The sequence below is a fragment of the Culex quinquefasciatus genome, chromosome 3, assembly GCF_015732765.1.
Source record: "Culex quinquefasciatus strain JHB chromosome 3, VPISU_Cqui_1.0_pri_paternal, whole genome shotgun sequence".
NCBI lineage: Eukaryota > Metazoa > Arthropoda > Insecta > Diptera > Culicidae > Culex > Culex quinquefasciatus.
The window spans coordinates 199,933,392-199,956,250 of NC_051863.1; the positions used below are offsets into that span (position 1 = coordinate 199,933,392).

The 22,859-nt window shown below is 38.1% G+C and overlaps 2 protein-coding genes across 4 annotated transcripts in view; one reads left to right on the top strand and one right to left on the bottom strand.

Moving 5' to 3' along the window:
- Positions 1-22,859, top strand: part of LOC6032897 (multiple epidermal growth factor-like domains protein 6) — a 128,100-nt gene that overhangs the window by 69,578 nt on the left and 35,663 nt on the right. For all 3 annotated transcript variants that reach the window (XM_038261604.1, XM_038261606.1, XM_038261607.1), the window contains 2 exons: positions 3,361-3,960; positions 18,230-18,355. In XM_038261604.1, the coding sequence (XP_038117532.1) occupies positions 3,361-3,960; positions 18,230-18,355 (726 nt within the window). The remainder of the gene's footprint in view (positions 1-3,360; positions 3,961-18,229; positions 18,356-22,859) is intronic.
- LOC6032896 (cilia- and flagella-associated protein 45) lies at positions 8,517-10,136 on the bottom strand. The gene has a single exon (XM_001843369.2). It carries the CDS (start codon positions 10,112-10,114, stop codon positions 8,543-8,545), a length of 1,572 nt encoding a protein of 523 aa, XP_001843421.2. The 5' UTR covers positions 10,115-10,136; the 3' UTR covers positions 8,517-8,542.

The following is a 22,859-nucleotide window of genomic DNA, read 5'->3' on the forward strand; positions in this document are numbered from 1 at the left end:
CACCTACAACCTACAACTTTGCAGAAGACACCAAATCGATCAAAAAAAATCCTTCAAAAGAAACAGATTTTTGAATTTTCATATATCATTTTTGTATGGACAGCTGCCAAATTTGTATGGAAAATTATATGGACAAACTAATGATGTAAAATGGCTTCTTTGGGCATTCCGAAGGCACCAAAAAAGTTTCAGTAGGATTAAAAAATACAAACAAAATTGAATAACCGAAATCTGAGAGAACTGCTAATAAGTGAAAATAGACTCAATCAACTGAATACAACTTTAAATGAAATTTCTTTTGTTGAAAATAATATTTAATCACGCACCAGTTTTAAAATATTTTAAATATATGTGCAATATAAATTTATTCGCACTTAAAAACATGTTTTTCTAACTAAAATTTGTCAAAATTAAGCTTTTTTGAAAATGTATGGTTGCGAAACAATTGTATCGCTAAATAAAAACTAAGTACAAACTGAATAAAATTTATTTTATTTAAGCATCAGTATTGGATTAAGTTTTTTCTGCTCTCGATTCTAAGTAAATTTGTTATAACATCTCGTTTCTGCAACAATTTCAAAGTTCCACGCCACTAAAAGAAAAGCAAATAATGGAATCTACCGCAATCCGATACTTTCAAAGGCTCAGCATTTTACGAACACAATAAATTGGATTAAGCGACACTAATCTCAAGCCGACATCACGAAGTAGACGACGCCGGTGCCGCTTTGCAAAGCCGATGATCTCCGGTCCCGGTCGAGTGCGGATATTAGCTGCTCAATCAAGCGCTCCTCTCCAAATAGGCAGCAACTCTCGATCAATTTGGTTTGTTTTGATCAGTGACAAAGTTTCATTCCTTTCGGGTGGTTTCTCGCCACTATGCATCGCGATAATCTCGCGTAAAGAGACTGTAATTTAAAAATAGATCAGTGTCTTAGATCTTCACGACCTTTTGCTAGCTTTTTTTTGGTTTACTCTTTCATGGTTGTAAAGATGCCCCTTTTTGGAACAGCGGGAGTGTTGTAGGCTTCTCTGTCCACAACAAGTTACGAATAGTGGATTTAAATTTGAACAGCAATGTGACAACATCGTTTTTAAGAGACGAAATAGTAAATAAATAACTTGATTTTTTTGGATAATCCATTCAGGATTTATACTAATATTTTAATAAATTGTTATGGATTCACAATGGAATCCCTTTAAGGAATGTGAAAATTTCGACAATTCGTTTCTTTGCTCGGCGCACAAACCGCGTCAAAATAAAGCGCAAAACCACACACAATCGTTCAAAAAGCGCCGCCACGCAATGGTTCCCGAAATCGAAATCGATCCGAGATTAAATTTGATAGATACCACCAAATCACGCCGCAGCCGCCGCCGCCGCATCATGACTCTATGTTGAGCCAAAGTCTTTCCGCCATCGGCAGCAGCAGCAGCAGCTTTATGAGAGCACCCCCCTCTGAGGTGCCATTGGAAGCGCGGAACGTGATGATCGGTACCAGAGCGTACGACGTACCAGAGGCCCTTTCGGAATAGGACGACCTCCGGCTCGGTTGGGGTCCGAAAGTGGCCTACATTCAAAGTGGTCGGTGAATTTGCACTTTATCAAGATTTCACAGCCCAGTGGTCACATTTTGTTCCACACTGATCGACGATGAATGGGATGCACTGTGGGAAATGTTGTGTTTAAGATTGCATTGGAAATTTCTAGGAAAATTGGTAGTTTATTCTGACCGTGCTCTTCATAGCCAAGATAGAGAGCTTTCCGTGGAAAATTGCGTGCTTGGATTTAATAATCGAATTTGCACAGGCCGCAGCCTCGGGAGGTTTGAGGATATGAGTTATGTTTAGATTCAATTTCTGCGTGCACTTATCGTTCACCGAACAACGATATCTTGAATTATTATGGCATTGTGAATGCGTGTGTTGACTTTTCAAAGCATAACGTATCCACATATTGTCATGAGTTTACTCGAGAAATGTCTTATGATATTTAATTCAAAACACAAAGTAAAGTTACGATTTGTGGCAAGTGATTCTTATCTGTCCAAGAAAGTGAATAAATTTTCCCAAAACTTTCCCACAAAAACATCCACCTCAAGATGGTAATTGAAAACCACAGTCTGTTAATGTTTATTGCCACCAAATTCCATACTATGCCAGAACCCATTCTACCCATCACCACCAGCGAAAAGCCGCCAAACACTGTTGAGACCTGGCGTACAAAAGTCGGAACCAGTCACCGAATGACTAAGAAAGTTTCGGAGGGAGGCCACGAGAGCTTAAACGATTTGATCTGAATCTTGATATTAATTAATTTATTTCGCAGCTTGATATCGCGCGCTCCTGGCGAGCAGTCGTCACCCAACAGCAAAACCAACCAACTAGGCAACTTGGGGTGGCTTTGGCTCTGTGTTTATTTTTTTTCGTTTGGAGGAGGGCAAACTTTTTAAGCTCTGCGGTCGCGCTTCTGCTGTGCGCGTTGCACAGTGGGTTGATTTTAGAAGTATTGCAGGTTTTATGTTTTTATTCATTACATTTTACTTATGAACTTTAGTATCGAAAGTTTAAACGTTTCATCACTCATCTTAACAGCGTTTTGGATACTTGTTCAGAATTGTACAAACTTTTTTTTTGAAGCAAAGTTCGTTTTTTTCAGAACTCGTTGTATAATTCAAACTCTGCAAGACTTGTCGGATTCATTCAATATTTGTGTTGAAATATATTTCGCACTCGTTCACGAAATAAATTCCACCGTGTCGTTTGTTGGTCCTCGTGCTCAAAAAGACACACCCTCCTCTGACAGATGAGGAAAAACCGGGCGGTTTGCGGGATGATGCTTCTCCCCCGAGGTGGCGAGGAGGTTGATGAAACAAGACGGGAATAATTTGTTTAAGTGGTTTTTGATAACGCGTAACTTGCTCGCGGGAACGAACCAACTACTACTGTTTCGCTTGATGGGTGGTTCCCCGGCTGCTCTGTATATCATTGCGATGTGCTTTTTCCCATCGCCCAGAAAGCTCACTTTTTACTTGACGGCGCGGTTTGTTTGAGCTGTCAGCTCAAGTTTGCCCACCAGACACGAGCAGACTGTTTCTGAAGTGTTGACGGTTTTGTTGAGCGGTGATTAGGCGGTTAGCTGGTCGTGGGTCGTTTCATCCTGTTTTTTTTCTTTGTTGACGGCTTCCGAACCGTTTTTAATCACATTCTATCATCGATCTGGAATGTGTTAGATTGCACAGCGCTCACTATGGAGTTGTGCAACGAGTTCATTTCGCAAATACCTCCTGAAAGCTTCTGTGATGGGAAATCGTAAATTAATTACCTTCCATATGTTTCCCGTTCACTTTTTCACTGCAGATTACGATGAAGAGGAGGAAGAAGAACAAGAGGAACCTGCCGAAAAAAGAGGCCAGGACCAGGACCAACAGTTGCCGTCATCGGTGGTGGTTCCATCGACAACACCTGATGCTCCTGTAAGTCACAGTTCAGCAGCTGCTGCTACAACCACAGAAGAGCTCAGTGAGCCCGAGCGTCCTTCGATATCGGAAGAAGTAACAGGCAACCAGGAAGTGCATCCAAGCGAAACGAACCTTGATTCGAGCCCCAAAAGTGTTGATGAAGCCACCGAAAAGCCGGACCAGACGGTGAGTGAAGTGCGGAAAGAAACCAGTGAAGATGAAGAAATCGATGGAGAACCGGAGGGGGATGATGATGGGGAAGATGATGATGAAGATGAAAGTGAACAGACGGTACAGATGACCACCAGTACTAGTACAACGTCGACGACCAGCACTACGACGGAGGAGCCTAGAGAAGAGCCCAGCTGTGGGGACAACCGGGGTGGGTGTGACCACGAGTGTCGAGTAATCTTCAACGAAAACGATGTGCAGCCACAAATTCAGTGCTCGTGCTATCAAGGATTCCAGCTCGACTCAAAGGATGGTCGAACTTGTCACGGTAAGTTTTGCTTACGATGCAAATTGAACGGCTTTTAGGTTTGTTCATGAGCTGAAGCAGATTTCAATGCATCGATGTTTGTGTGCTCTCCATTATCGTCTAGATAGATTTCCCAGTAAGAGAGTACAGATCCATATGCATATGCTTTATGTTTATGATATTGAATTTTAAATAGATTTAAAAACTTTTCTAACCTTTTATTTTAAACTGTTGAAATATGTGGATAAATTCAATGAGTTGCTTAGCACAGATTTATTTAAACACAAACTTTTTATTTAATTTTTAAAATGACTAATCACAACTTATAAAACCCAAAACATAGCATTAAAGGTCTGTACCACGCTGTAGGGGGTGCCACAATGGTTAATTCAATATTCTTAAACAAATTTGACTTTTGCCCGGCACTAATAAATATCTGAGAACGTAAATTTCTACACTGAACTACAAGGCTATGCCCTGGGGAATTTTGGAGAGAAGTTTTTTTTTGTTTACTAGTGGCAAACATATCACAACTTTTAAAATCCATTTTCAGAAATTGTAAACATTTCGTCTCTGAAACGAGTTAAGTTTTATCAATAGAGCGCCCAATTTTTTTTCTAAATTTGAATATCTCGAGAAACGGGAATTCCGGGATATTTTTCAAGTGGTAATTAAATCCGTTTTCCAGTACATTTATTAAGTTTAAAAGCTTGAAACTATAGAATTCATAGATTTCCATTAATTGATTGTGATTTCCAAAAAAGTGTCCACCCCAAGTAACATTTTAGGCTTTATCAAAGCTGTCACAACCGCTACATTAAAACCACATAGTCGTAACAAACTCCCAAGAACCTCGATAAACCCCACTCAAAACCCAATAGGACCTCCGCAAAAGGTTGTTACGGTCTATTTATAAAACCCACATAGGAGCTCAAGGCTTTACAACTGAATCCTAACAACCTCCTTAAAACCTTAATAAAACCTTTGTTAAAACCATGTTTGGAGTTAGTGAAAAATGGCATTTCGTACGTCTTCATGCGTCTTATTGCAAACAGATTTTATTCTGGTAAAAAATAAGTCTTGTTCTTGCCAAATGAAATAATGGAGATGATGATATGATAGATATTGGAGGTAATTAAAATAATTTCAAAGCTTATTCCTCGCAATTGGTGGCTCAAATTCAGCTGCGGTTGAAATTTTATCGATAAATGTGGGGGAGTTAGAGCCAAAAAATCAACTCGCTTTATCAAAAATATTTCTTCTTCAATAACAGTTTTCAATGACACTTTTTTATTCGCTTATTTTTTCGCAAAAAATGTTTAAATTATTTTTGAACTTCTATGGCTATATGCTAACCAGGTAAGAAATTTATCATAATTGTGTGTTTTCATCAAATTTCAATCAAATTTATGCTTTTTTCATTTTTTTTCTGCCAAGATGGCTGTCAATCATATTCAATCAGACCACGCGTTTAGCGCCATAATCAAGCATTGCTTTTTGGCTGCGTTAAATGCTATTTTAGGAGCTTGCACTTTACTGAATGCTGCACTAATGGCACTTGACAGCTGGTTTTAAAGCCTTTATTAAAACTTTCATAAAACCTTATTGAAAGCCAGTCGGCTTTTATTTTCACCAGGTTTTATGTCCGAGGCATAAAACCTTGTTAGAACCTATTGATTAGCTCTTGCTTATTGGTTGCGGTGAAAGCCCAAATCAAGATCAAGATGCAAGCAATCAAGCAATCAAGATGCTACCATAAAACCTCAATAAATCTAGGTGGTGGCTAGTTGGTTTAAAAATGTTACTTGCGACGTGGCTTATGGATGGTCTTAATACAAATATTAATATATTTTCAAATCATGTGCACAAATAATTGTATGGCTCTTTGTTTGATTTAATGAAAAAAAAAATATTCAGAGGTTCAAAAATTCTAAATTTTCCGTTACGAGGGCGTTTTTGCAATTACAAAAAGTTGAAAATAAATTTGTTTGTGGCCTTTAGTTGTATTTTGACAGCTACATTGAGGTTATTTGCCTTAGATCGTATGCCTTTCTGCCGGATTGAAGAACAAAATCGCTTATTTCTTATGATTCCCTGCATCAATCTCAATGAAACTGGTTGCAAAAGACGAGCAAAATTTTTTGCTTAATATAATGAGCATCCATTTTTTGGCGCGCAAAAATGTGTGAACTTTTTGTTTCAAAAACATGTTTTAGAACACGACAAAATGAGTTTCCTCGTATATATCAATGAAATGACTAGTTATGTAGTTGATAACAGATGTGTTAACGTATATTCAACATTTTTTATTGATTTTTGGCAGACTTTCTTGCGAAATAGGCCAAATTACTATCTTTTTCTAAATTTAAAGTTTTCTCATAGAAAAATCAACCAAATATTGGAAAGTTGTACACCAAATTGTTGGAAATATTTTTTCTCATCCAAATCCGGCATAAGATTTTTATAAAAATGTTGATAATGAAGAAAAAAAATCATTTTTCCAAAAAATCAAAGGTTTACGCTATTTGTTCATAGGTGGCGACATGTGTCTATTAGCTTTGCTGCAAATCCTCTATGAAGTTGATTTTTTTTATTTCCGGCATTTTGATTGAAATTTAAAAAAATGCAATGATAGCCCATCGCTTCGAATCGAATTGCTCAATCCATCAGAACTTCAAAAAAAATCTATTTCCAATAGACTCAAGAACTGTTTTCAACTTCATTAAGAAGCAATAAATATCGCGTCCACGGCAGTTGAAACCCTAATCTGCTGCTAAGTAAGCCAATCAACAGCTCGTTCCCCCTGTTGAGTTGATTAGTAGTCATAAAAAGCAGATTTTCCATCTGTTCTGATTCTGAACCCCCCAAAAGTCTCACCACCAAGCACTCACACGTTCTGGCTTTTACTCGGCGAGATAAATGAAGTGTTGAACGTGGTGCTGATTTGCCTATCGTCTAGTCTGGAGGGAACCGGCTTCGAGGCGCATCACTTGGGAGGAGCTCAAAACCACACTACAGCTGCTCACGTCTATCTTTTTGTCTTTTGGGGGCTTTAGCTTCATACTCTTTCATTCTCTTGCGGCAGCAGCAGCAGCAGAGGACAAATCCAAGACGCGTGCTAGCAATTAATCAAACGTTTCAAATTCCTCGTCATCACATCGTCTCGCTACCAGAAAGAAAAACAGTCACTTTCCCAGCTATTTGTCACTAATGGAGAGGCAAAAACAAACAGCCACTTTAAACGGTGTCTTGCTCCCCCTCCCCCTTCTTTGTCTGGCCACAAATCTGACGAATCGGTTGACATCTGGAACCCACGACTGCTGATCGATTCGTCGTCCGAGGGGGAAACCGTTTGAGTTCTCTCCGTTGATGGTGATTGAGACAATTTGACAAACACAAAGTGGCACCTCACGCCACAGTTCTATCGCTTCTTTTACTGGCTGACTGACTTGCTGGTAGACTTGTTGGGGACAGACAGCTGTTGGATGGACTGATTGGCCAGAGACGGCTCTTTTCGATAACTGCGTGCCACGTGATTTTTCACCGTGAAATATGGTAGAAGAGAATGGGTTTGAAGTGGCTTCTTTGCCACCTGTCAGGAACACGCGTTGATTGAAAGTGGATTTGAATGGATTACGGTTATTATTATGAACGTTTTTTGATTCATTTCTTGAGAATTCAGTAAAGTGTGGTCAAAGAAATCGACCTTTATTTTGGTTTAAGTTTATGTTACATTCTCAGCAAAGAAATATATAAGCTATAAACTTTGATGAGCCAATCGAATAACGTCCATCTTTACTTAAACAACTGTTGAGCAAATGTTCGAGGAAAAACCATCAGCAAATAAAATCTCATTCTGTTTGCCCTGTAGGCTCTCAGCAGGTCCAGTTTCGTTTTTTTCGGAACCGAATGATTGCCTCATTTCCAGCTAGCCTTCTAATACTTGTTTTCTTATCAGGCTCAAATTGACCGTGTATATTGAATTGAGCGATACCCGATGGGAAAACAACATCAGCGCAGACTGCCCGGCACGGCGGATTTTCGTAAAGAGTGAGAGATATGTTACACGCGTGAAGGCAACAGCATCATCTTCATCTTGCCACTGTTGAACAAACGAAGCCATTGCCAAGGTTCCGTGTTTCCCTTCAACCTCCCCAAGAGAGATTCTACTTCATCCTGTCGACCAGAGAGAACACGCTCCGACCGACCACTTTCGTCCGTCCGTTTCTGCTCTGACGCCGTCCATTTCCAGCGTTGTTTGGCGAGCAGGAACGAGACCAAAAACGAGTTGGAGAACGTATTGCGGTCAAAGTGTTTCTGAGAAAAAGCTAATTTTCCTACCCATTTAGTGTTCTATGGGGCAGTTCTGGCTCGGAAGGGAAAAACAACCGTCAGCATCTAGCCGAAGATGTGTTCTTGGCTGCTGGAAGGTTCCATTTGGGTGTTACTTTGGGGGGAAATGTCAGATCGACTCGGTGAGCCAGGGTCGGACTAGTTTGTGACTTTTTCGGCATAAAAAAATACAAAGAGAAAATTAATTTATTTCATACGAAGAGATTTTTCAAAAGTTGCAAAAATTGATATCAAAGAAAATTCACACTGATCAGTCACCCTTGATCAAGTTCAGCTGGCGTTCCACGTCCTTGATGAATCGATCCGGCACCTTACTTTCCTTCATGATCTTAATTTTGTTCGAGATCGTCGTCTTCACGGCCAGTTCGCGCTTCTTGACCAGCTCCTGCAAGGCGGCGTGTTCCTTCCGGAAGTTGCGCTCCAACTCGCGCCGTGCCTGTTCCTTTTGGTTCATTTGGCGAATAATTTCCCCGCGATAGCTCTCCCGCAAATGGGATTGCTTCTGCTTGGATTTGGTTTCTTTCTCCTCTTCTTGCTTGTACTTTTCCACTGCCCGTTTGTGGTCCAGCTCGTCACGGGCAATCTGCATGGCTCGCTCCAGCTTCACCGCTTCCAGCTGTTCAGCTCGAGCCACCGCAATTTGTTGCTCAAGTTGGCGCTTCTTGATCGCAATCTCCTTCTCACGGCGCCGGAATTCTCGTTCAACGTGCTCCTGCCCGCGACGCAGATCCATGTCGTTCTTTGCCGACTTGGTCGTCAGCAGCTTCTGTTGAATCTTCAACATCCGATCCTGTTCGCGTTCGCGCATCTCCGCCGCCATTTTCTTCTCCAATTCCAGCTTTGCCTGACGTTCGTTACGCTGACGAATGTATTCCTGGACTTTCAACTCTGCGATGCGTTGTTCCTCGTAATCCAACTGCTTATAGTACGCGGAAAGTTCGTATGCTTTCTTCAGATCTTCGCGAATTTGGTTTACACGATCGATTTTGGCCTTCTCGTTCAACTTTTCATCCGCTGTAATGGCCATCTGAGCTTGTTTCAGTACGCGAGCCTCCTCTTCAATTCGCTCAGCTTCCTTCAGCTGGATCTTTTCTTTCTGTTGCAACTGGTTCCGGATTTCCTCGGAGTGCTGTTTGGTAGCCATTTTTGCCTCCTGTCTCTTGCGTTCTTCCTCACGCAATGCCTTCTCGTTCTCCTCGATCATAATCTTCTCCAGCCGAAGTTCCTCCGCTCGCAATTCCCGTTGAATTTCCTGCTTCTCGGCGATTTGAGCATCTCGGATGATGTGACACTTGGCCGCCAGGATGATCCGGTTGGCTCGTTTCACCTCCTCTTCCTGTTCCTGTTTAGCTATGAACGCTCGATTGATGATCTTTTGAGCTGCTCCACTTGCATCTTCCTCTCCAAACTCCTCGAGCACATTTCCAATCGTTCCTCCTTTCGCTTGTCTCTCACGATCAAGCTCCTGGAAACGTTTCTTCCGCTTTTCCGACTCTTCAAGCATGTTCTTTTTCTCAATTTCGCTTTGCTTGATCTCTATCAGCTTATCGTCCATGGTCTTCAACTTTGCCTTGTTCTGCAACCTTTGGTAGGCGGTTTTGGGCCAGATTATCGGATAAACCGAAGTGTCCTTGCTCGGCACCAGCAGACTACGGATCCCATCCTTGGTCACCAGGTGCTCCACGTGTTTGCCCTCGTACGGATTGTCGCAGCTCATGATGGTCGGTTGTCTCGTCGGAACTCCTGGGATCGACTGCTTGGACAAACTGTTCGATGACAGTTTAAATTTTTGATTCACCTTTCGACAACTTTCCAGCGGCATCTTGTCCGTCCTTCACGCTCGACTGTGCACAACCCCTGCCGAATTAAAGTGTGCGGCGGTTGGATTGTTGTAGAAACAAACGCCGAAATGGCGCGTAGTCAAGGTTGGCAAAGTTGCTAGGAAGAAATGGTGACGGGTGGCGTGTGCGCATTGATCTTGGCAGTGAATACACAATTGAATCGATTAATTCACTTAGCAGTGAGGCCACTTATCCTTGTAAAGTAGCGATTTGAACCTAGGTTCCAAGTTTTTGTTTTGTGTGTCAAAAATCTTGCTTCCGAAGATTGGCATTCCTAATGTGAGAATGGCTCGTGAAAATTGCGGTGCTAACAATTAAAACATAAAAACGTAAAGTTTAGTCATTATTTCATTTTTAATTGTTAACAAAAATAAACTATAAAAACTTTATCTTTGTCATTCTTTGAGGAAAAAAAGTCAAAATGAGGGTTCTAATGAACATTTATATTTATTATTTATATTTAATTCAATACCAATAACTATGTGTTGAACCACGGTCAATAAATAATCCAGCATGTATTTTTAAAATTGTGTAAAAAAATAGCTTCCCAAGTAACAATACAAATGCTGTATATTCCTATATGGTTTTAAAACAGTTTTATTGAATGCAACAATGTTTCATAAAAACTTTTATCAAAGCCAACAGGTTTTCATCTAGCGTAACCTTCAACATACTTTCAAAGTCTCTTCCAGACTTGATTAGGAATTCTACTTATAAGTTTTAACTCAGGTTTTTAGTTACACTTCGAGATTTCCTGAAGAATACATGGCGAAGCTTGAATATCTTGACGAAGCCTGCAATTAACCTTTTTCGTCTTCATAAGGAATTTGCCCAATCTTTTTGGATTTGAACTGTCACTTCAATTTATTCAGTTGTAGAACGAGAAACACAATGCAAGGAGACGAATTGTTTTGATCCAGCTTTTAAGTGCAGTTACAAGTGATCTCTTAATGAAAAGTTTAAAAAAGTGTGCTGAGAATAATAAAAAGAAAACATTGGTGGTTTTGGCTGTGTTTTTTTACGAAATGATTACCGATTTTCCGAATTGCCGATTTATTTCCAGAATTGTTTATAGTGAAAAATTCGTTTATTGCAGAAATGGCACCTGTGCAGTTGTTGCTTATTATTATTTTTATGAAATTAATAGTTATAGTAATTTTATTTGGCATCGATATCCTGTTAGTTACATTATTATGTTTTTTCGCAATTTATGATATCGTAACATGGCGTTTTACACATTTTGTTTTGTAGAGTGTTTCTCGCAGACTTTTTAATGAAAACCATCAAGGCTTGATCAGAACAGTTTAAAGTGCTAATGGTTTTCAAAAAGAAATTGATAAAACTTTGAATTCTGCAAGTTTTCTTGTACAAAACCATCCAGATTTTATGCCGTGTATTGCTACGCGCTGTCATTTGCAATTTGCTGGTGCTGTTTGAGTGAGTTAAGCTGAGTTTTTTAATCTCAGTTAAGACTTTTGTTTCACAGATAATTTAAACGTTTAAAAAGTAATATTTTTGTCCAGTGTATTTTGTACAGGTGGGGTTAAAGGTATAATCAAATACAAGATGAAAAGGTGAAAATATGCTTTTCTTCAGGACAATGCAGCGCTTATCAACCTGTGAATAGTGTTTACAATGAATTGTGTATAAAGTGGCTTGGTTAGTGTATATTATATAATAAAAACACCATTATAACTAACAGACGCTGTTGTTTTTTTATTGAATTCTTGTGAAATTTTGGCGATTTCTCTAGTCGGATCTTTTTGCAGTAATCAATGACAGGCAAGCGCTACGGTCTCAGCCTAGGCGATTGAATCTTGAATAAAACCATCAAAAAGCTACACTATCCTGACTGAAACCGTAATAAATCACTCTTAAAACAAGTTATTCCTAGTCAGTTTTGAGAAAGAGCATTTAAAGAAGAAATGAATTTAAAACAGTTTCAAACAAGAATAAGTACATTTAATAAATTTCGCCATATTGCCTAGAGAATAATGTTACTGAAAAGCGTAGCCATGTTGAATTCTTGAGCAATGACCTTGCTCAAATTATTTTTTTAAGTAAAATTACAAACTTTTTCTAATGATTTGAGAAGGCGCGTACCATTTTTTCGAACTATCTCAAAAAAATGTTCGATGATTTTTTTCGGCATTACCGTTACAGTGCATTACTTGAGAGATTTAATCACTGATATTAATGACTTTAATATTATTGACTTGTGAATTATTGTCGACCAAAAGTATTTTCTGATTCCATTTAGAAGAAGAATCATTGCCTTCAATAAAATAATGATGCATGCTTTTCAGTCTACGATACAGGCTTTAGGTTTCCTTGCAGAGTAATTGAAAATGCATTTTGTTCTGTTATAAGATTTTAAGAATTCTTTCAGGCTACAACAAAACTTATTCCCCAGCTCGACAGCATTATTCGTATCTTGTAGAGCTCTTTAAAGCATCAATAAAGCATACAATAAAATTATTCTGTCTTTTGAAACTCTTCATTTTTGCTCTGGCTAACCTCCTAAAATGGTCCATTTTGGCTTTATTGCTTATTTAACTCGTATTTAACTCAGCATGTGGGACTTAAAAGCATCTCTCATACATTTTCCGAAGTATTCTGTACAACCTCTTCAAAACTACAACACAACTAAAATTGTTACTTGGGTTATAACTTAGCTTTTATTTCCGACAATTCTCGAATCTCTAGATTTTTTGTTGATACTCTTTAAAACATAAAAGGGAATACATTTATTTACAAAAAAATCACAATAACATTGGATAAAGAATTGTGGTGCAAATCATAACAAAGTACATAATAATACTCAATTTAAATTGCAATTAAGCAATCTATAAAACAACATCCCTGTACAGATTGAAAACCCCTCGTGGACAATTGTCCATACAAAAAAAAAACGATTTTATATGGAGCGTGGACCTAGACCCCTCACCCCCACCCCCACCTAAAGTGTCCACGTGGTTTATGGATGGTCCCTTAATGGCATTCAACAATTATTATGATTTCAAGATGTGTAAAAAAATGTTTTTTATTACTTTTTTCAAAAAAAAAAATCCAAGAATTAAAAAAATATATTTCTCGCATTTCTTGGGAAATTTAAACCCGGGAAAAATTTACGACTTAATTTAAGCATATTAAAGTTTTAAAAAAGATCTCAATCTATGAGAGATTTTAGGTTTAATAGATTATGTCACTATTCTGTTAAGTTTTAATAGAGAGCCTATATGTAGGTCCCTAAGTTTTAAGCGATTTGAAAGAGCAAGCGATTTTATTTTGTTCACTTTTTGCCAATGACAAATTGTACTAACTTTCAGATATAGCACACATGTGATGAAAAAGAAAAACAAGCGACATAATTCTACAAGTGTAATTGAGTGAATTGTTTACCTTGCAAAAATCTAAAATAGAAGCTTGTCAAATTCTTCATTTCCTTAAGGTTTGTTAGTTTAAAATAGGTTTGAATTAGATTTAAATGTTGATAAAAGTTCAACGACCCCACTGTTTATTCCCATTTCACGTGCCAACGTTTTGTGCATCCATGCGTTTAGCTTAACAAACATATGTTTCGTTACTACTCATTACCCTTGGTAACAACGCCTGTGTAACTACAACGAAACTATTTGCCTGTTTGCGAAAGGAGGGAAGACAAGCACATGAATGAAAACATCGTCATCAATACTTAGTACTGACATAGAAACATATCAAATGATTAAAAATTATAAAATGAGATAATGGTAAAAAACAAGAGTAACAATAATTAAAGGGCTCTTTACTTTGAAACTAATAAAGTAACTCTTTTTGTATTGTTACTTTGATTTTTTTTACCATTATCTCATTTCATAATTTGTATGATCCTGGAATTAATTGATTATTTAATTTGGAGAATTTTTAAATCCTTAAATCTTGCAGCCAGCCCTGCCCAGAATGTCCCTAAGAAAACCACTTTTCTTTTGTGAAACAAAAGCATCCACCACCCACACTTAACTGCACGAAATTGGCGACGGGTGAAAATCACGTCAGGAAATCGAAAGTGCGAAATGGAGAGATGGGTTTCTCCTCTCTTCTAGAAGTTGTATGCTGAAGAAATCACACACCGAAAAGTGTGGCATTTTCGACATCGATTGATTGTGCCACTAATAAAACTCAATGAGGGTGTTCTTACGTCGTAGTTTTGGAATGGGATGGGAGATTTTCCTGACCTAGAAATGGTAGATTAGTTGTTCAAATTCGGTATTCATGCAACGACTCGTAGGTGTGAAAGTAAATTTGCAAGCATTTATTAAATTTTCCCCGGTGGTTCGCTTATCTGAGCAGATCAACGTCAACGTAATGAGATGGGGAAATTAAAATCCCCATAAAACCTGAACTAATTAGTGCCGTCATCAGTCTAATCATCTTCCATCCAAAACGTCATTCTGAACCAAGCAAAGCGTTAAGAATACGAAGGTTGAGAAGGGAGGAAAAAAGAATGAAACGTTGACAGAGCAACGGCCGTCATTTTGAAACGTGAGCCGCTAGCTCTGCTAGATGTTGGCCATAGCCCTCAGCGGATCTCTATGCAGGAAACCCTAGCCGAGAGCGTCGCCGGTCGGCGCCGCTCCTGCGAGAAGCAAATGAATCCAATTAATTAACAGCTATTTACAATTTACACCATTTTCCTCTTTCGGCTCCAGTTTCGTGTGCCTCTTATTTTTGCTTGATGGATGCTCCGGCAAGTGTCTTCCTCCTCCAAAGTTGTTGCTCCACCACGTGGACTAGTTTGGGCGAACGTGGCCAAAACGGTGGCGCCCCCGGGGAAAACGGAAGGTGTCCGCGTCTGGCGCTGGCAGTTGAATGACAGGCGGAGGCGCCTCTCGGAAGACATGCTCCAGGATCGGCCAATTCCGTACGGACGGACGAACCCTCCCTGCAAACGGGAACAACGCAAACCTCTCGGGGAGTTTCTCCAGCGTCCAGGGTGATGATGACAAAGATGAACATGACACTCATTCCCATTTTGGGGTTTTCGGGGGTGTTTTGGGGGTGGCTGTGTAGGTTTGAATTTCTAATTGTTCGCGTGGGTGGACAACTGAAACTGAGCTGGTTTATGGATGTGGAGGGTTGTAGTCCTAAGACTGGCGGTTTACTACCACTATCGATTGCTTAAAAGCTGATGTAATTTGTGCCCTCCTGAGAGATTGGTGCTAGTGATGCATTTTTAAACATGATCGACGCAAATTTACCTCTGCACAACATTCACATTGAACAATATTTCTTCGAACAAATATATGTAAGAAATTTCCCGTTAAGGTTACAAATCTTTTATGATTCTGATTCTGTAAAAAAAGGGAAATAAATTATGTTAAAAAACTCATTGAATTTAATATTGTTTTCAAAATCTAACAGTGAATTCTCTCTGTGTCGATATTAAAGAGACCGTCGAGGACCATTTAAAAAATGTTTAATGTGTATAATGTATAACACTTGATTTCGATATCGATATTTCGAAAAATAAAGTAATCCTTTTCTTTACGCTTTCTCTTTTTCAGAAATGGAAATAGTAGTTTGGGACACAAGTTGCAAAAAGAAGAATTTTTCAGCTCGAGTCGTACATTTACCCAACGAGGTTCACCAAATTGGATAAATACTAAATCCATACAACTTTTTAGCAATTCAGAAAAAAAACACCCTCCGAATGGATTTAGTTTATTTAGTCAATCCACCGTTTAAATCAAAAACAATGTTGAAAAGTATTATTTTTTTAAACAAATGCTAAAAAGTTCATGATTTTAGCGACTAGTTCAATGCTGTAAAGTAGGCTTTCTCAGCACTTGTTTTGAAAAATTCTTATAGATTCGGTTATTTTTGGTAGAGAAAAGTAGGCTTCGAGTCGTTCGTTCGAGAATTACAGCAAAAAAGTTTTTTTCTTTCTCAAGCTCGAAAAAATCTCAAAAAATCAATATCGCGAGGAATTCGTTGATTATCGTTCGTATGTAAAGTCCAGACTCGATTATTCGAATGCCTCGGGAAAATTTCACTTCGGATAATCAAATCTTCGGTTAATCAAACCACGATTTTTTTAATGTTATATTATTTTTAATTCCCATGCTTCATAATGACTCGTTACCACTCTAAAGTGATTTTTTTTTTAGAATCTATTATTACTCTTTTTGATTTTTTTTAGATTTCATAGGCTGAAAATCGATGGTTTCACGATCACATCTTTCAAATGTCCAAAATTAATAGATTTCCTGCTTTCTTTAAACTACCTCAAAATCATAGCTGGAAGAACCAAGACGACTTATTACAATTACGTATTTTCTTTGTACACATTGCAAAATATTGCTTGGCATTAGACAATGCTAAACTTGGAGTATTACATTAAAAAGCTATTTATTACGCAATAAGCTCCCAAAATTATTGTTTCAATCCTCAACCATACTGCACTTTGCAGAATAAGTTGTCTAAGAGATATTCCCAATTTTGTTGAATAAAAATGACGAAACACGACGAACACCGCCTACCCCGAGCATGGGTAAATAACAAGGGAAATGCGTAATAATACCTTTCTCTGGTATCAATACCAAATTTTGGTATTCCTGGACCCTTTAAATTTTGTCTTGAGGATTATGCAAGAGCAAAATGTGCTATCATACCAATTTAATGTATTGTATGGATATTGCAAAATTGCCGAATTTGTCAATGGTTGGACATCACATTTTGATATTCTTTTGGTATTAAATGTTTTATTAAATTCCTCTGAAACTATGGGAAAATTTTGACCAATTTTGACAAAATAATTAATTTTGCGCTAAAATGATGTCTCAAAGCGAATGCTTTCATTGAAAACCGGAAATTTCAAACTTGATTTTAAACCTTTTTTGATATACCCCCTAAAGAAATGACTTGAAATTGTGGAAAGTCAGGATGGCACATTTTGGTATTATTTTGGTATTGAAATTCCTCTGAAAGTATGGGAATTTTTTTATAAATTTTAACGAGATAGTTAATTTTGCGCTAAAATGGCATGAAACCCAAGAATAGTAAAGCTGATTTTAAAGTTTTTTTTTATATACCCACTTTTTTTTTAAACGTTGGAATTTCTCTAAGTCGGGATAACCAAATACTTTGAAAAACGAGTAAATCGACAGATTATAGAATTTTGGAGAATTTCAATCCAGTTTCATTTTAATAATACTTATTTTTAAATTTTGTTATTTTTCAGAATCTTCAAGAATTTCAAGCACAGGCCGTTCATCAATGACAAATGCATTCGATGTGGTGAAGAATATCACTAAGAACAACATGGAATCATCAGGTTAGTAGATTTGGCTGTTGCATATGGTTCATTTCCGTTTTTTCACTAACTGCAACTGCTGCACTAAAAATGGTATGAAAATACCAAATTTTGTTATTACATGTGCAAATACTAGCGACCAAAATGTGCTCTTGGTTGCCTAGTAATAGATGGTAAATACCATGAAATCATACCAAAATCATGTATGTGGAAGACCACAGGAATACCAAAATCTGATTTTCCAAGGGTGCGGGAATACCTAAAAATAAAACCATGGTAATACCAAGTTTTGGTATTCAAGCAATGTTCAAAAATCCAGAAGACCTCAACTTGGTATTGAAATGGTTTTATTTTGAGGTATTATTTTACTCTTGGAATAACATGGTTTGGTATTGTTGTGCCCTTCCACATACAAGACTTTGGTATGATTTCATGGTATTTTACCATCTATTACTGGGTAACACTGTACACATTTTGGTCTCTGTTATTTGCCCAAGTAATACCAAAATTTGGTATTCCCGTGTTATTTACCCCTGCTCGGGACTATGAAAAATGAAAAAAATCTCGATTTTTAATAAAATTCATGGAAATTGTTTTATAAGTAACTTTCTTACTTCATTAACCCAATCTGGATAATTTTGAACAATGTCGTTAGGACAATTATTTTGGCCATGTAATGTGGTCTTGAAACTCCAACTTTAATTTTTCATATTTTTCACGTATTTGTTCGACCATTTATTAAAAATTTAAAAAAAAGTTTAAAAGATTACAAATATTATAATACCCTAATTTTCTCCCAAAACAGACATCAACGAATGCGAACATAACAACGGTGGCTGCGAGCAAATCTGCACCAACCAGCAAGGCTCATTTGAGTGCAACTGCCAGTACGGGCTCCAGATCGACGTTCTCGATGGCCGTAGCTGCATTGGTAAGTCCCTTTTTACCCAGCATGGTGAATGTTAAAACCACTCCACTGTATTTCCTCTCTCTCTCTCCCTCTGCTCTAATCATTCTAATTCAATTTTCCGCTAGTGCATGAGAAAATCCTTTTCATTTTTCCGCGCCACTCAACTGCATCAAGACGCTTCTGGCATGCTGATTAGTTGCTTGCTGCATCAGTTTCTCCTGCAGGCGGAATTCCAGAACATGAGCACATTTAGCCTGGAGCATACACACACCAACAGTTTAACATCTTCTTCGTCTTGTTTTGTCGAGCATCTCATTAACATGCGTGCAACATATTTAGATAGTAGAGGCACGATGACGATGACGAGGCGGTTGAACCAGTGTTAGGTTGATTGATTTAGCTTGATTAGGCTGCAATTTAGCTTTTCTCGTCAAGATTAATGCCGGTTCTTTGGGAGCACTGCTCTGAAAGCTTTAGTTGCTGTATGTGCTCATTCAGTTGGATATAATATAAATTATTTAACTTCTCACCCTTCGGCGCTGTACTGCACTATGCGAAGAGAAGAATTCACTCCCTCCCCGGCCGGTGGAAGACTAACGGTTCGGTCTTTGGGAGGTAAATTATTTCCCAAGTTTCACTTGTTCTCGGGCCAGGCATCACGGAGTTAGTGTGCCTTTAATTTAATGATACGTGAGCGCACAAGTTTTTGCTCATTTGGCTCTCTGACATGGGTGGGGTGGCAAACTGGAAAAGCTCTCTTCGGAGACTCTGCGAAAAACGGAACACTTGAAGTGCTCGACAAACACGACAAAGGGCTCCCAAGAAGAGGGGTTCCTCGTTAAGCTTTTCCGCCACGCAGCACACACCCAAGTTAATGGCATCACATTAAGCGAAATGTAATTGTAGATAATCCCGTAATGAAGGTGCAACAATGAAAGTTCAGCGAAAGTTTATTCCGAGGCCATTCGTTTTTCCTGAAGGAGGTGGATCTCGACCCGGCCCACGACTTTGTTTGCGTCGTTTGGAAGAAGCAAAGTTGTGCATCCCGAAGAGTCGGGTATCGGGAAAAGAAAAGACCAAGTTCAGGACTTTTAGGCTCGGATTCATAACAACATTCTGCCAACCTTGTTGACGGCCTCAACATTGCCGGCTGAAGAAAAGCAAAGTTTCCAACTAATTTAGGGTGGTCAATGTTGCATGATCATCCTGCCAAACGATGTAATCACTTCCCCTGCAATAAACACCAATCTCAGAATATTGCATTGTTGTTCGTTCAGCTGGAAAAGTTACGTCCTATCAGCATGGAGCAACCCCATCATTTCCTCAACTTTCAAGAAAATATCCGATCCCTGCTTTGCATGGCTTCCCTTTTGAACGGGTAAGTCAGTACAGGGTTGGTGATACTGTTTAGTGGCACTTTCACAAAAACATGTTTTTATCTTATTTCCTTATCATTGAAATCACAAATTTCTCTCAAAGTTTTTCTCAAGTAAAGAAGCTTCTCAAATTTGTAATCTTTTGCAACTTCATTGTGAGGCTACTTACTATTTGCCATTCTATTGTGGGTTACTTAAGTTTAACTATTCAGCACTTAAGTCGAAATGTAATATTTTGACAAAGGACTTTTTTTGACACTGTTTTGGTGTTTAAGTTGATCATGACCAAACACACGGAAGCCTTATTGAAGCTAAAAAACAAACAATTCATTGACAAATCCTGTTCAAAAGTGCTTTTAAAAATTAATAAAAAAAAACCCGATGAATCACATGAAAAATATTTTTGCTATTCCATCGTGAAACTACTTACTTTTCCTGTACTTACTTTTCAGCACTTGTTTCGAAAAGTAACACTTTTCAACATTTTTTGATTTAAACGATTTATTGACAAAATACATGAAGTAATGAATTTGACATAAAATTTCACTCAGTGTGTGTTTTTTGGAATTGCAAGAAATGTTGTATGGAACTCGTTGCAAAACATGATTTTTTCAGCACTCTTCGTATTTATCCAACTCGGAGAACCTCGTTGGATAAATGTACGACTCGTGCTGAAAAAATCCTCTTTTTGCAACTTGTTGCATAAACTACTGTTTCAGACATTGGCTCTTTGGTGCAGACACCGTCAAAATGTTTTTTTTTTAAGAGTAAGGCTAGTTGACTCTCGAAACAATTTTTTTTCTCTAAAGCCAAACTAATCACGTCCTAGTTAAAATCGTATACAATTGCACTGAGTTATGTAGCATTTTTTGATCGCCCTAACCTTATGTAGGTCACTCTAATGGTCAAACAAAACAAAAATAAGGGTCGAATTATTTTGGCCAAAGAACCTTCAGTTCAATTCAGTGCCCGTTCTGAGCACTTTTGTTTTCACCATAATTTTGGAATTTGTTTCATAAACTACTTTTGCTTCTCTATTTTTTTAAATTGATGTTTGTTAGACAAATTAATGGTTTACAATTTTATCATTCACACTGAATTATTAAAACCATGGCAAGGGATACGAAGTAAGATATTGTTTTGTCGTCACTGCTTATCATGAATTGAAATAGTAAAAATATATTTTTCTGAAGAACAGAAAATATAACCAATGATTTTTCTATTGATACTGAAACGCTATCACTGAGATATCGACATTCGAAGGTTGAGTGGGTGATCATATGAAAATAGTAGTTTATGCAACAAGTTACAAAAAGAGGATTTTTTCAGCACGAATCGTACATTTATCCAACGAGGTTCACCGAGTTGGATAAATACGACGAGTGCTTAAAAAATCGAGTTTTGCAACGAGATCCATGCAACATTTTTTGCAATTCCGAAAAACACCCATTGAGTGAAATTTTAAGTCAAATTTTCATGTATTTTGTCAATAAATCGTTTAAATTATTTAAAGTGTTACTTTTCGAAACAAGTGCTGAAAAGTTCAACTTTATTTATTTATTTTGAAAAGTGTTGCTGTTTGATTTTGTTATATTTGGTACAGAAAAGTAGGCTATTTCGTCGTTCAAGAATGACAGGAAAAATAAGTAGTTTCACGACGGAATTGCAAAAAATAATATTTTTTTTCCTTTTCCTCTTTTTTGGCTGCATTTCCAATTCTGCTGGATCATATTTTTTAAGTTTTTATAAACATATGATTTTCCAATGAATACTACCTTTTTTTCATGGCTGGGCCATATAAAGCCATATAAAACATAACCAAAATTATTTTTTTCAAAAGCAATGGAATCTGAAGCTGAGTTATTCTTACTTAAACCATTAAATTTTTCGAAAACACCAAATCGTTAAGAAATCCCGTTTGCATAACAAAGATTTTCAGATATTTGTATACCATTTTTGTACAGGCAGCTGCCGTATTTGTGTGCTTGTATTAACGAACCAAAAATGAAATATGGCTGCTATAAAAAAAATCCAAAAATGGCATTTCTAACAAAATAGCTTTTTTGTAAAAACGGTGAATACTGGCTGAGAGTTATTTTCCAAAAGATTGATGAGCAATCAATTTAACCCATCCAACAAACCGCGGAATCTGTTTCAACTTCAAATTTATGCATTACAAACTCTGCTCTATACCATCACCAAATATTCCGCAAACGAGAATAGTGTTCCCGGGAATGGACTTCCGCCAGAGCGACTCCTGAACCATTGGTCGGCAACCGGCTCTCAGCCAGAGAAAGCGCTGTTGCGCTGAGCTTGTAGTATGATAATGATGAAAAGTGACTTTTTAGGTGCGGCAACACTATCCCTGTGCTGGTGGGAAAGGTTCACCGCTGCCCGCTACTTTGGCCAATGTTTGGCTGGTCCACCAGGCCGAGATAAAATGAAACTTTAGCGGTGCTAATAGTGCTGAAATTGCTTAGCAAGGATTCTCCTCTGCAAGAAAGTTGTGAGCTAAGGAGCAGAAAAAAGTTGTTTATATCATTTGCCACTACGTTGAGGGTACTCGGCTGGCTCCGAAAGGCAGAGTTGCCCGGGGTGGTGAATATTTATACACGGGAAGTTCTCCGTCCGTCCTGATCCAGCGGCTCTAAGAAGCGGGATGATGGCCCCAGGAAAAATGATGCTTCTGTTGCTGGTGCTGGTGATGAGAGGGCTCCAGCGAAGAAAAGATAAATTCTATTCATTGTCGTAATTAAACTTGTTTGTTCTCATTAGAGCGTGCTGTTTGACCTTTTATCGCGAGAAAAAAATGGGGAGCTTCTTATCGTACATGTCTGTTTTTTTTTGTTAAAGTATGCAATCAAATCTTTCGACACATTCAACAGTTTTCTAGTTCTCTTACAAATTTGTGACATAACATCAAAAGGTAGCTATCAGCATTCATACCCGCACATCCTGACGCGAGGAAAATCCTTGAAAAACAAGCCCTATCTCGCAACATTTCCAACTTTCCAAGGATTTCAACTCTTTCAGCACAACGTTTTTAATTGCGGAAATTTATGCTGCTCGAGTTAAGAAAAAGCGCTCTAGATTTCACACCAGAGCTTTCAAAAAAAAAAGTTCTTCTATTTTCTGGTGCATCTTTTTTT

Bases quoted from the DNA above. Each gene is read 5' to 3' on its own strand.
- LOC6032896 (XM_001843369.2), bottom strand. From the start codon at position 10,114: ATGCCGCTGGAAAGTTGTCGAAAGGTGAATCAAAAATTTAAACTGTCA.